General features: G+C 33.8%; 3 protein-coding genes across 5 annotated transcripts; 2 read left to right on the top strand and 1 right to left on the bottom strand.

Annotated features, from left to right (window-relative positions):
* Positions 1 to 2179: 2179 nt before the first annotated feature.
* On the top strand, positions 2180 to 4443 carry LOC108216489 (peroxynitrite isomerase Rv2717c). 2 transcript variants are annotated; one of them, XM_064092575.1, is made up of 5 exons: positions 2180 to 2452; positions 2547 to 2687; positions 2777 to 2845; positions 3343 to 3417; positions 4327 to 4443. In XM_064092575.1, the coding sequence occupies exons 1-5, from the start codon at positions 2306 to 2308 to the stop codon at positions 4330 to 4332; spliced, it is 438 nt and encodes a 145-aa protein (XP_063948645.1). In that variant the 5' UTR covers positions 2180 to 2305; the 3' UTR covers positions 4333 to 4443. The 2 variants fall into 2 exon arrangements, with proteins under 2 accessions (XP_063948645.1, XP_017244748.1); XM_017389259.2 differs by lacking the exon at positions 4327 to 4443 and having other exon boundaries at positions 3343 to 3805.
* A 593-nt stretch (positions 4444 to 5036) lies between these two features.
* Positions 5037 to 6546, top strand: LOC108219118 (uncharacterized). Of its 2 annotated transcripts, none has more exons than XM_017392406.2 (2): positions 5037 to 5176; positions 5941 to 6546. In XM_017392406.2, exon 2 carries the CDS (start codon positions 5968 to 5970, stop codon positions 6352 to 6354), a length of 387 nt encoding a protein of 128 aa, XP_017247895.1. In that variant the 5' UTR covers positions 5037 to 5176; positions 5941 to 5967; the 3' UTR covers positions 6355 to 6546. The 2 variants fall into 2 exon arrangements, with proteins under 2 accessions (XP_017247895.1, XP_017247896.1); XM_017392407.2 differs by having other exon boundaries at positions 5143 to 5278.
* On the bottom strand, positions 6477 to 12326 carry LOC108219117 (bifunctional D-cysteine desulfhydrase/1-aminocyclopropane-1-carboxylate deaminase, mitochondrial). The gene is made up of 10 exons (XM_017392405.2): positions 11993 to 12326; positions 11779 to 11844; positions 10279 to 10473; positions 10094 to 10204; positions 9172 to 9263; positions 8820 to 8912; positions 7950 to 8007; positions 7749 to 7862; positions 7390 to 7487; positions 6477 to 6998 (listed from the first exon to the last, which is right to left on the bottom strand). The coding sequence occupies exons 1-10, from the start codon at positions 12224 to 12226 to the stop codon at positions 6794 to 6796; spliced, it is 1266 nt and encodes a 421-aa protein (XP_017247894.1). The 5' UTR covers positions 12227 to 12326; the 3' UTR covers positions 6477 to 6793.
* Positions 12327 to 12465: the final 139 nt, after the last annotated feature.

Here is a 12465-nt window from a genome sequence, read left to right as displayed (position 1 = left end):
TTTTCGGATTCGGATTTCGGGACTTGACCCGATTTTCGAAAAAGACTCGGGATTTGACCCAGGTTGTCACACTAATCTACCCTTACTCACTATCAATATATTTATATATAAAGAGGTCATTGACGTTTGATACTAATCTATTTATTAGACATTAATATCTATTCATTAATATACATTAATTATTTTATAATTAAAACTCCAATACATATATGTATGATATTTGTAATTATGATTTAATAAATAAATAAATATCCAGTATTATAAAAAAAAAGGAATAAAAAAAATCGATGATTAATCAAAATGATTAACATGATCATTATTTTGAATTAATTTAATATTATATGATCATTTTTAAAATTTTAATTTTTCCCCACAATAAATTTTAATATTCTACCTGATTTTCGACTGATTAATCCAGTTTTAACCAATTAATCATCGATTTAACCGAATTTTACCAAATCAAAATAAAATGCGTTTGATTATCGATTAATCGGACGATTTTTAGAATATTTAATTATTATAAAATATATATAATTATATGATAAAGACTCTAATTCGGCAAGAATCTCATTTTTTATATTAAGTTTTCAATAATTTTAGATGAGTGGTAATTTAATTATATAATAAAATTTCAAATAGTATATATTTTTTGTATTTATATTTTAATAATGGGTTAAATGGCGTTTTGGTCACTCAACTGACCGGAAATTTGCAATGGGGTCATCCAACTCAAAAAGCTGCCAGTCACATCATTAAACTCTTAAAAAATTTCATTCAGGTCACTGACCGTTACACTCCGTTAAAAATTTGACGGAAAGCTGACTAAGCGCCGTGACTTGGCTTAAATAAATTCACGTTGGCACGTACAGTCAACTGAAGTGGCATTTTGGTCACTCAACTGACTACAAACTTGCAATCGGGTCATTAAACTCAAAAAACTTTTGTTTAGGTCACTTATCATAATATTCGTTAAAAATTGAAAAAAAAAAGAATTAAAAGTTATCATGCAGCATCTTTTTTTCTCTCTTGAAAATTTCAAAACTTATTAACAAATGAAACAAATATACACACACATAAAATTAATAGTTTCATCTACAAAAACTTAATCTTTGTTGATCTCTTATCATTTTATATATATCTTGAAGCCATTTTGGAAAAACTCATTAAATTTTTGATGGACTTTTCCACAATGACCAAAAGATGTTATAAAATGACAATAAATTTATAAGTATGAAGTTTTTCCAAAACAGCCATAAGATATATAAAACAATAAGAGATAAACAAAGATTAAGTTTTTGTGGGTGAAACTATTGATTTTATGTGTGTGTATTTGTTTCTTTTGTTAATAAGTTTCGATATCTTTAAGCGAGAAAAAAAAGTGTTGCATGATAGCTTTTAATTCTTTCTTTTTTTCAATTTTTAACGGATATTATGATAAGTGACCTAAATGAAAGTTTTTTGAGTTTGATGACCCGATTGCAAGTTTTTAGTCAGTTGAGTGACCAAAATACCATTTCGGTTGACTGTACATGCCACGATGGATTTATTTAAGCCAAGTCATAACTCTTAGCCAGCTTTCCGTCAAATTTTTAACGGAGTGTAACGACCAGTGACCTGAATGAAATTTTATAAGAGTATAATGATGTGATTGACAGCTTTTTGAGTTGGATGAGCCAATTGCAAGTTTCCGATCAGTTGAGTGACCAAAACGCCATTTAACCCTTTTAATAAATATTATAATAGCAAGGATATGTGAACATATGGACATCAATATAACATGACTTCAATATAAAAAATATAAAATTACAATTTAAAAAAGATGAGCAAAAAGATATAACAAATATTTAAAAAATAATTTAAAGCAACTCGTGCTTTGCACGGGTTAAGAAGCTAGTTCAATTTAATGTTCCTAGAAATCAATGCATGTAATTAAAAGTCACTCTCTCAACCTCACGTAATTCTTTTCATTGTTATAATTTTTAACGTCATTCTGTGAATCTTTTTAATTCTAATATATTTTTTTTACCGCTCAACGATCAATTTATATATTATGACAATATAATTTAAAAAAATTTATGTTAATTCTTGAGTTGTATTGCATACTCAATATTTATTTTATTATTTGCGACAAACAATTTTGATAACTGAAATAACAGACTATAGCAAGAAGTCAAAAACTTGCGACTAAAAAAATCACAATCCACAATTCCACATAGCTGGAGTTGGGGAAACTACAAGGCGATACACAAGTACACAACCACAGCGCTCCTGTAATCTGGTGTGGTGGATCAGAAAAACAAAGAAGATGAGTCAACCAGGAGCAATACATCCAGCAGTAAAGCCACTCTCATACTTACTAGGAACCTGGAGAGGTCAAGGCCAGGGTGGCTTCCCAACCATCTCTTCTTTTAATTATACTGAGGAACTCAATTTCTCTCACCCTGGTAACAAGGTCTTCCTTTTCTCTTATCACCATTTACTCATTTTCACTCATTTTATTTATGTATGTGCTTGTAATTTCAATTTTGTTGTATTAAAAAATATAGCCTGTTATAATATACACACAAAAGACATGGAAATCGAATTCGGGAGAGCCGATGCACGCGGAGAGTGGTTACTGGAGGCCCAAACCTGATGGCTCCATTGAAGTCGTCATTGCACAGAGTACTGGTCTTGTAGAAGTCCTGGTACACCCTGACCCCTATTGTTCGTATATCGCTTTTTTCTCGTGTTCATTTTGCTGTGTTGTCGTGTTAATTGGATTTACTGGTTCCAGAAAGGAACATTTGATGCAGAAGAGAAAGCGGTGAAGCTTAGGAGTGAACTCGTGGGCAATGCTGCTAAGGTATTATATGGTCACTGGAGCATACAACTTACAAGTGCACGATATCTGTTAGGCAGATATTAATTTGTTGTGGTGCTGATTAAAAGCCCTATCAACAATTGAGAATTTTAGCAGTGATCAGACAATTGTTGCTATTGGTAATTGAACGTTTACCGGATTCTGGCGGCTGTTTTTGTGTGATTGATAAGTTTGAGATTGTCTCTCCATTTCATTTATTATACTCTTGACGCCTGCACAATGAGGACTGAGGAGATGATTTTTAGCCTCTGCTCCTTAGTGATACTGCACATATTTTATCTAGTGCATATCCTCTGTTTCCTGAACTAATTTCTCTGGATAGTTTTTTTTTTAATTGAAGTACTTTAGATTAGGGTTAAAGTGGCTCTGTTTCCATAGTTGAACATATGCACATTCATAGCAAAATTTGGATAAAAAGGTTAAATTTTGGCATTACTGGAGAAGCTAAAAATATTTCATGATTCTCTTGTTACAAACAGGTGAAGGAGATTACTCGGACTTTTAAGCTGGTTGATGATGAACTCACCTATGAAGTTGAAATGGCAACTGGATCTGTAAGCCTTCAGCCCCACTTGAAAGCCTCACTGAAGAAGCTGTGAAATAAAACCAGTTACTTACCAAGTATAAAAATTGTTAAGTTGCTTATGCTGCTCTATCCAGTTTCAAGTTTTCCTTTTGCGGCTTCTTTTTCTGCAAATGTTTTCCTAGCAAGTTGTGTTCGAGCTGTTAACTGACTGGGTGGCATCACAGTAACATTTGCCTAAAAGTTATGTGGTATTTGGGAATTAGCAGATCACAGTTCTTGATGTTTCGAGTTAAAAAATTCGTAGCTGGCATTTAGTGCGTCGTTGCGCTGTGACCCTTGTAACACTATACTTGTGTATACTGTATATTTTTCAATCCTTGATCTAATGCTCTCATAACGTGGGAACTGGGAACATCCTATCTGGCTTATTTATCCTACATATCTCATTTGTCTTAATAATATCTTTCATGAATTGCAATCCATTTTACCCACTTGTAAGCTGCCCCGTAGTTGTAATCTCCTATTCATGCTTTTTACTGATATCGTGTTTTTGACAAGGGATTTTGGGAGTTTTATGCTTTCATGTATTTATTGCAACATTTTATAGTTGAGGGGAATGTGAATTTCTATCATTCTTGCAGTTTTTTGAAGTACTGATCTTTCTTTTCCTCATAAGAACTGATTGTTACTTTGTGATTCTAGCTATAAGTTTGTCTAGCCATCAATCTGGTCTCACCATCTTCTTCGAGTCTCTAGCAGCCAGGCAACAGACTACTAAACCACCATTTCACTTCACATGTTTGTTGACAAGTACAGTCTCTGTGATTCAGTAGAATTAATTATGAGATGCAGAGTCAAGTACTAAGTCTGCAAGGACTTGTCCGTTTTGCATTTCACATGACGACTGTCATGCTAATTCATATGAATTTCTCTGTAAATATAAACAAAATTTTCCAGTTTGATTGATTTGGTAACCGGAGAGCAGAGACGAATTGCGGGAAGAAAGGGTAATTTACGTGTTGTAGAAGGCAAGAACTGTTGCACTGGTTGTATCTCAGCTAGCTATTTTGATCCTCTTCTCCAGTTCTGTAAAAATGAAAACATCTGCATAGTTTTTAATCATCCTGTTTCGGCTGAGGCCCCAGATTACCTATTTGGAAGCAATTCTATTCAGATATGTGCCATATTTCACTTATAAATTTGGTTTTGATAATGAATATGTATTTCATCGATTGTTCTCATTCAAAGCAAATAAGCCTTTGCAATCTATTTAAATTTTATTTTTTCTTGAAGAAGGATGGATAGAAAATATTTTTTTAAAAGAATCTAAATTGCTTGATATCTAATGTGTAAAAAGGAGAAGAACAAATTTCTATTATCGTTTTCAACCTGACCTCGAATTAGAGCGAAAACTTCACAATATATAGTTTTAACTCTATTTCCTATTATTTTTTTAATCAATTTTTAATTCACCCCTGAATCTATCAAAAAAAGAAGCTAGGGTAGAAGTGAATTTTTTTCTCCATTTAAAAAAAGAACAAAGAGTTGTGAATGAAATTGAAAATAACGGAAATTTTTTATTTTTATTTACTCCATTTTTTCATTTTAAAACCTCTGAGAAATTAAGAACAAACACAAAATAAAATCATTTTTTTTCTCAATTTTTCTGTATTTGTTTTTAGTCAAGTTGTGTTCTCTCTGTTGGGTTCATTCTCATCATTGCTACTTGCTAGCCATTCCTTCCCAATTCGCACAGCTCTTGAAATCTATTTGCTTCAAATTCGAAGGTGACTTCTTATTATAATTTATCACTAGTAGTCGAATACTTATGTATTCCTTTCAATCAGTCCTGTTTGGTTTTTAGGTTTCATCATCTTGTGTATGTATAGGTATGCTACTTTTGTGCGTATATTTACATTTTGTTACCCAGTTTTATCATATAAGTTTAATATTGTATGGTAAATTAATTGTTCCTGTTATTGTGATTGCATTCTTGATTCGGCTAATATATATTGGTTTGCCCTTGTATAATGAAGATGTTGCAATTCACTTTATATATTTGATAGTTTTAAAGGATTGAACTGATGATCTTTGCAACACAAACCCCCTTCCCGGCTTATCCTATTGTCGAGATTAAGCTTTAGCCTCAGGTCCCAATAGGATGTCGAGAATAAGGATGGAGGTCTGTTGCTATGGCATATGGCTATCTTTTCCGAATTGTCGTATGCATTCTGTACATTTGTACTTATTTTTACTGAATCTGTGATTATATGTATTCTATGATTCTTATACTGTTGTGTTGAATGTTGATTAGTATCGGATAGCTATTTCTTCAACAGGTTTGCTTTTATCGCTTTTTATCTAATATAAGCCTGGGAAGGATTCAAGTAGGAACATTCGACGTTTTGTTATTAGGGCTAATAAGGATTTAGGAGATTATTGCTATCTACTCGTTTCTAGCTAGCTTTTAAGTAATTCAAGGACACCTTTACGGTTTTGAGATTCACCCTCTTAGTGAAGTATTGATGTTTGAACATTTATCTATTTTCAGAGTGAGTAGTACATTGAAATTTCAAGGATGACAGTGTTAAAGAGGTATGTGCTGAGGCTGTTCATATCGTTAAAGTACATCACAGCAAATGTTGTTGACAGAAATAATGGAAGGATTGTTGCATCAGCATCAACAGTAGAGCATGCTATCAAGGGCAATCTAGAATGTGGTCGATCTTGCAACGCTAAAGCAGCGGTGGTTGTTGGAGAGGTGCTGGCAATGCGACTAAAGGTTGAGGGTCTTGATCAGGGACAAGAAAGGGGGATTCATGTTGATGTGAACAAGGAAATTGCAAAGAAAGGCTTGGCAAGTAGCACCAAGGTATGGGGAATTGTCAATGCTCTCAAGAACAATGGAGTCAAACTAATTCTCGATGATGATAATAATAGTGCATCTCCATCGAGCAAGTATTAGTTTTTAGATGATGTTTAATCTCTGTTCCATGGTCGGCACCAGCATTATCAATGACATAACCAAGTCACTGCAAAGCATGTGTAGAAAGCCCGAAGAAGATGAGCCATATAGCTAGTTTAGACTTTAGAAAGTATTTATTTGTTTTACTCATATAAAGAATTCATTTGAATATATTCACTTGCTTACAAAAGACTCCAATGCATTCTAGCCATTCATAAGATGATCTGAGCTCGAAATATACCTTTCCCATTACATAACTGATCATTCGGAAATAAATTTTGCAACTTTAATAATTATTCTGGAACACAGGGAGCTCAAACTCAACCCAGCAATGCATATTGGCTGACAGGCAGGGACTACACAGCACCAATAAATATGCTAGACATTGACTGATCCAGCGAAACAATTTCAGACATAAGATATGTTGCTTAGTTCGCCATTAAAACATTTTCCCAGTGCCATCCTCTCGTGGCACAGATTCATGTACATCCATAGTTCGCCATTTTCCAACAAGTGCTGCCATCTCATCAGTCTTGTCAAACAGACCAAGGAGTCCACCAGTGTGAATGAATAGGACCCTTCTTCCCTCCCAGTTGGTTGGATTCTTAGTCATCTCCTTCATCATTCCGTAAGCCGCTTTTCCACTACAGGAAGAATGCAGTAGAATAATGTCAAAAATAATGGAAGAAAATGAAACCTGAGCGATTAGCCTTGAGTGAAAACGTAGCTGCAACAGATGTAACAAGATAATATTTTTATTCGACATCATTAACATAGTTATCAGATTATGGACCACTCATCATATACACAACCTGATCATCTACTGCAGTTGATTAAGAAAAGGTTTACTTTCTTGACAGCTATATAATCTCGGTGACCGGTGGCATGGAAACCTTCTAATCTTAGTTACAGTTAGCAAAACAAAAAGGTCATTTCTTCTTCACATTATCTGTGAGCAGAAAATGAGGCTAACACATATATTCCATCTTCGAGAACTCATGAACTTTTTACTGCAGAAATTAACATCTTACAGACCTGTAAACAGGGTCAAGTATAACACCAGTGGCCTCGGCAACTTCTTTGACAAATTTAAGCTCCTCGCTTGTGCTCAGAGCATAGCCAACTCCTTTGGCCTGTGGAGCATAAAATAACAGAAATCAGACATTACAACTTACATAATAATAGTAGCTGCACAAGATTGAAAATTAAATATAAAGACGTGAATGATGAACATAATCAACTAATTTGTTCAGATTATATACATATAAAATAGTTGTATGACTAGTTGCACGCTATTTAGATAAATTAACAATTATGAACTGCCATTTAATATAGATTTAGATAGACTTCAATAAATAAATCAATTTAGCAGTTGACATAAACAATGTGCTTACATTCTCAACGTTGACTATATCACGTGACTTAACACCAGCTTGGAGTCCATCAAGTAGGCCTTGGGCATAATCATAGAAGTATTCAGGGTCATCACATACACAGAAAGCATGGACCTGCATCCAATAAATCTTTAGAATGAACAGCAATTTTAATTTATTTTTCAAGTTGATGAACTTAAAAAACAAAAAATAATGTTATACTTTTGCTTTGAGTTCACTTAACCATGATGCAATCGACAAACCAGCAATTGTACCTCCACTTAGAAACACATGTAAAGAAACAAACTGTTAGATTATAAAACATTTGATTAATAAAAGGAATGCTAACTATACTAACCTTTTCAAATCAAACACGTATATTAATTATCAAAAAACTACTTTAACTGAAAATCATCTTATTTGGTATATGGATATTATAATGTGTAATACCCAATAGTAAGCTTTAAGCTTTATTATAAGTAACCTTGGGCTACTATATAAAGAACAATATAGGGTTTGGGTCCCCAAAACTGTTCCAATCTCTACTCTTTTGAGTGAGATACAACTAAAGATGAACGTCTCATAACTCGGAGTAATATTTACAGCTATGAAATTAGGTACGTTTCCTTTATACAGTTTTATCGTAACCTTGATAATATTGCATAAGACGATAGTTGGTTATACATATTTGGATCTAAAAACTTATTTAACATTTTAAATAAAAATAGGTATTTAACATATCCAATAAATATATTAATCCAAACATGTTTATTAATTATTGAAAACTATTTTAATTGAAAGATACATATCATTTTAACATAAATTTATCTTCAAGATAAAATTATATATTATATATTAAATATATATGATAAAATAACATATATTACAAGTCACCCGTGTTATAAGCTAATATATATATGTGTGTGTGTGTGTGTGTGTAGGTGTGATCCAAATTATTAGGGAATAGTTTGTCTTTTCATATCTTATCAATTTGAAGCCTTTAATATAAAATTAACATGCTTAACAAGTAATAAGTTGATGTATATACAGATTTGTTAAGCATTAAACAAAATACACTTTGTTGAAGATCACCTGCCACAGGCTACAACTATGTCATCAAACCCTACACTGCTAGCACTTTGTTGAAGCTGCATCTCAATCTCCCTAATTGCTTCAATATATCCCCTGTAAGGAGAAAATCTACTGTAAATACAGTAACAATCATATTCTATCAGCAACTTAGAGACATTCATGCAATCAGTTGAGACACACTCAAAACCTATAGACACTTACATGTGTTTATAGCATGATTATGCAAATAATGGGTGGTTAGGGAGGTCACTAAGTTTATAAATAGCAACACACTGTACACAGTAAACATGGATGATAAAACTTCTGGCTCCACATTCCTTCGAATCTAGGTCTAAGGTATTTCTTCACTTACCATGTTCCAAGAGAATTTGACCCACCAACCGGGATGACATATGGTTTTCTCCCTTCTTTTAACAGCTTTTCTTTCAATAAATTAGTAAGAGCCTGGGATCAAGCACAAGAAATAAGTCAAACTGATAGGAAGGCTTTAGGTAAGCACAAAAAGGAATATAAATTTAGCAGTTACAAGCTACTGCACAGGAGTGCAGAGATAGTTTCAACTGCTGGAATTGACATAGGTTAGGGAGCTACGGGTTGAAATTGAACTGGCACTAGAACAGAATTTAGTACACGTGCATTCTTACTTTACACAGCTTAACATTTTGTGGTGTATAGGGAGAAAAAAAAAACAGCTAGCTTTCAGAGGAAATAAGTGACTTATTAATGTTATTTGGCCGGGTATTTGTTTTTTTTTGGGCACTTCTGGAATTCTCCAAGAGTTTTTTGGAGCATAATGTTGGCCACTAAGCTTAGCTGTATAGGACGCTTCTGGGGCATTATCGTGGCTTAGTGTTTTTTCTAAACAAGTGAAATTATGGCTCATGTACTTCGGTAATTGGTTTTCGATCTGTTAGGGTTTATTCAGTTCCTCAATTAACAGGAACTAGTATCCTAATATTGGGACTGTCGTCCAGGAACTTACTTTTTTTGGGTGCTAATTTCCAGAAACAAAATTGACTTCTCTATATAATTTCTCCAATACTGTCAATGTTGGTTTATATTGAGTCATTGTTATGTTATCAATCAGACATATGTAGGCTATTACATTAAAATTCTTTTTATGGAGTGGTTAAAAGAAGCTGCTGGAACAATAAATCAGTGATTACAATAGAATCCCTGAATAAATGGTAGCGAAAGATAGCATTAGTAGGGAAACTACAGAATTTAGAACTAAAAAAAGAAGCAAATTGTAGGACACAGACAATCGGACATACCACACTCCCAACTTTGGAATACTCTTCCTTTGACACAAGATCAACATGTGCACCAACTAATCTTTCTACCAAAAGATTTCCTGTCAAACCAGGGTCCTTGTCTAAAAGAACCTGCAATGCGTAAAGACAAATCCAGCGGATTGGTATATTAATTCAACAAAAAGATGAAAAATCAACAGAGTTACCTTAGAAGTGCGTAGTATAAGATAGCAGTCGAGATTTAAATACTTAGCAGCCACCGCAGTTGCACGGCAATGATTGCTCTGGATGCCTCCTATAGTTACAATACAGTCTGCCCCTTGTGCCACAGCATCTGCTAACAAAAATTCAAGTTTCCGGACCTTGTTACCACTCAATTGCATTCCTGAAAGATCATCACGCTATAACATACAAAAATGATTAGTTGGGTTTAATTATAAGTGTAAGTAGATTAGTAGACTTATTGAGCAAGGCTACATCAAGAACCGGACTTCAGTACTCTGAACAATCTTCCCACCATATCACTGCGACATCTTAATAATGTTGAGTTATGACAAAGTGAAACCACTGATTCAGCTGATTCTAATGTACAATGGTATGTAGGTTTCCTCAATAGCTACAGAAGATCACTAATCTTGTACAAGTCGAGATGACATATTTTGAGTCACAAACACTCGGAGCAACTTTCCTTGCTTTCCAACATGACAAGTGTTTCCTTAAAAAAATGTTGGCCAAGCTGCTTCCACGTCTATATGAAAAGTTGTGAAAAGCAGCTTTCGTTTTCTTAATTTTGGGGAAAGCAGGTTTTACAACAAACAGGAAAACAGATATAAAAATTAATTTGAACAAAAACACCTCTAATCTTCAATCCAGCTTTTCACATACACAGCTTGCCTATAAGTCTATATTTAATATGATACAATTCAGCTATGAAAATGAACATCAATATGACATTCCTAGCTCTTGTTTATGCATTGTTAGGTTGTGGGAGCATAGTCTGCTATAGAAATATTCATCAACGTTTTTAGATAGTTCATCACTCTGTGAGCAGGTCAGTCCTTATGTTTTGCATGAAACGTTTCCAACTTGTTCATAACTTCAATTTATGTAAAATTGTAAATACTCAATCGTATAATCGCATTAATGTTCAATCAATTTATATGCTCATATTGACCTTCCCTATCTGTAGACAAGTGAAATAATATACAAGGGCAGGCCTACTTAAATTTTGATTCAATTACAAAGTGAATGTATATATGTGTGCATATAAAGCCAAATGCAAAAAAGGCCTTTTTTAACCACCCCAAATCCCCTTGCAAATCTAACAATCATCTTAAAAAAGTTCCACTGAACTAATAAAATTGAAGCAATTACAGTATAGTGTAGCAAACTCCTAGAATCAAAATATACCAAAAGTCATGCGCCATTTCAACTCAACTCACTGACCCATATACAAGTACAGTTATACGCTTCATTGAAGGTGTCTTTCTGGTTATATGTAGATATGGACAGAATATAGTTAAGTATCACAATGTGAGTTGGAACTTTGTGATTCTTTGTAGATAGGATTAGAAGATAGTACTATGCTGACACATTGTGAGTACTTAAACAAACAGCATACCAATACATACACACATATACTGTAACTGAACAATTACGAACAAATAAATACATCTCTAAGAATATATACATATTTAATTACTGACCTTTAACCAAACTTCAGTATTCTTGGGCAAATTAGGCAAGTTCCATCTATGAATTGGCGTGGGAAACTGATACAAATACCATAAACCCGCTTCATCAATAACCAAAACTATTACACACATACAGAGAGGGAGGGAGGGAGCGAGAGAGGGAGAGATTGAGAGAGAGAGAGAGAGAGAGAGAGAGAGAGAGAGAGAGAGAGAGAGAGAGAGTTACATGTCCAAGAGAGTAGGTGTGAGAGGGGATCGGATGAAGGTGAGTAGCCCAGGAAGGTGGATCATACGTTTTCTTGGTAAGAAAGTCGAAGTTGAATGAGTTGTGGGCGTGCATTTCTGGAGCTGAGCAGCTTATGAAAATTTGCTTCTTTATCCTGCTTGTCGGATACAAAGTGGTGGCCTTGTTATTAGTGCTGAATACTCGTGAGAAAGCAACTCCGCCACAGCTCATCATTTCCTATATATACAATTATACACGGCCGAAGGAGATGTATTGATTGGATTTTGAGAGACCAGTGTGGATTAAAAAATATAAAAAGATTTATTTCAGTAAATTCTTGGGCCGGCCTAGTATCTAAATGTTTATTATATCCATGTGCACCTACTAAAATCATTAATAACAATTTTTTAGGATTAATTTTAATTTTATTTGTAATGATAACTCCTGATATGAAAAAGTTTCTCCATTAATAA

This window comes from Daucus carota, chromosome 4 (genome assembly GCF_001625215.2).
Source record: "Daucus carota subsp. sativus chromosome 4, DH1 v3.0, whole genome shotgun sequence".
NCBI lineage: Eukaryota > Viridiplantae > Streptophyta > Magnoliopsida > Apiales > Apiaceae > Daucus > Daucus carota.
Note: the sequence above shows the minus strand (reverse complement) of the source record. Positions and strands in the feature narration are given on the sequence as shown.

Excerpts from the sequence above, each read along its gene's own strand:
- LOC108219117 (XM_017392405.2), bottom strand. The coding sequence starts at position 12,226 with ATGATGAGCTGTGGCGGAGTTGCTTTCTCACGAGTATTCAGCACTAAT. Across the intron at positions 8,913-9,171 it reads TCAAATTCTCTTGGAACATG|GGGATATATTGAAGCAATTA; the intron begins GTAAGTGAAGAA and ends TTCTCCTTACAG. Across the intron at positions 7,863-7,949 it reads TAAGTGAACTCAAAGCAAAA|GTCCATGCTTTCTGTGTATG; the intron begins GTATAACATTAT and ends TATTGGATGCAG.
- LOC108219118 (XM_017392406.2), top strand. The coding sequence starts at position 5,968 with ATGACAGTGTTAAAGAGGTATGTGCTGAGGCTGTTCATATCGTTAAAG.
- LOC108216489 (XM_017389259.2), top strand. The coding sequence starts at position 2,306 with ATGAGTCAACCAGGAGCAATACATCCAGCAGTAAAGCCACTCTCATAC. Across the intron at positions 2,453-2,546 it reads TCTCTCACCCTGGTAACAAG|CCTGTTATAATATACACACA; the intron begins GTCTTCCTTTTC and ends TAAAAAATATAG. Across the intron at positions 2,688-2,776 it reads CTGGTCTTGTAGAAGTCCTG|AAAGGAACATTTGATGCAGA; the intron begins GTACACCCTGAC and ends TACTGGTTCCAG.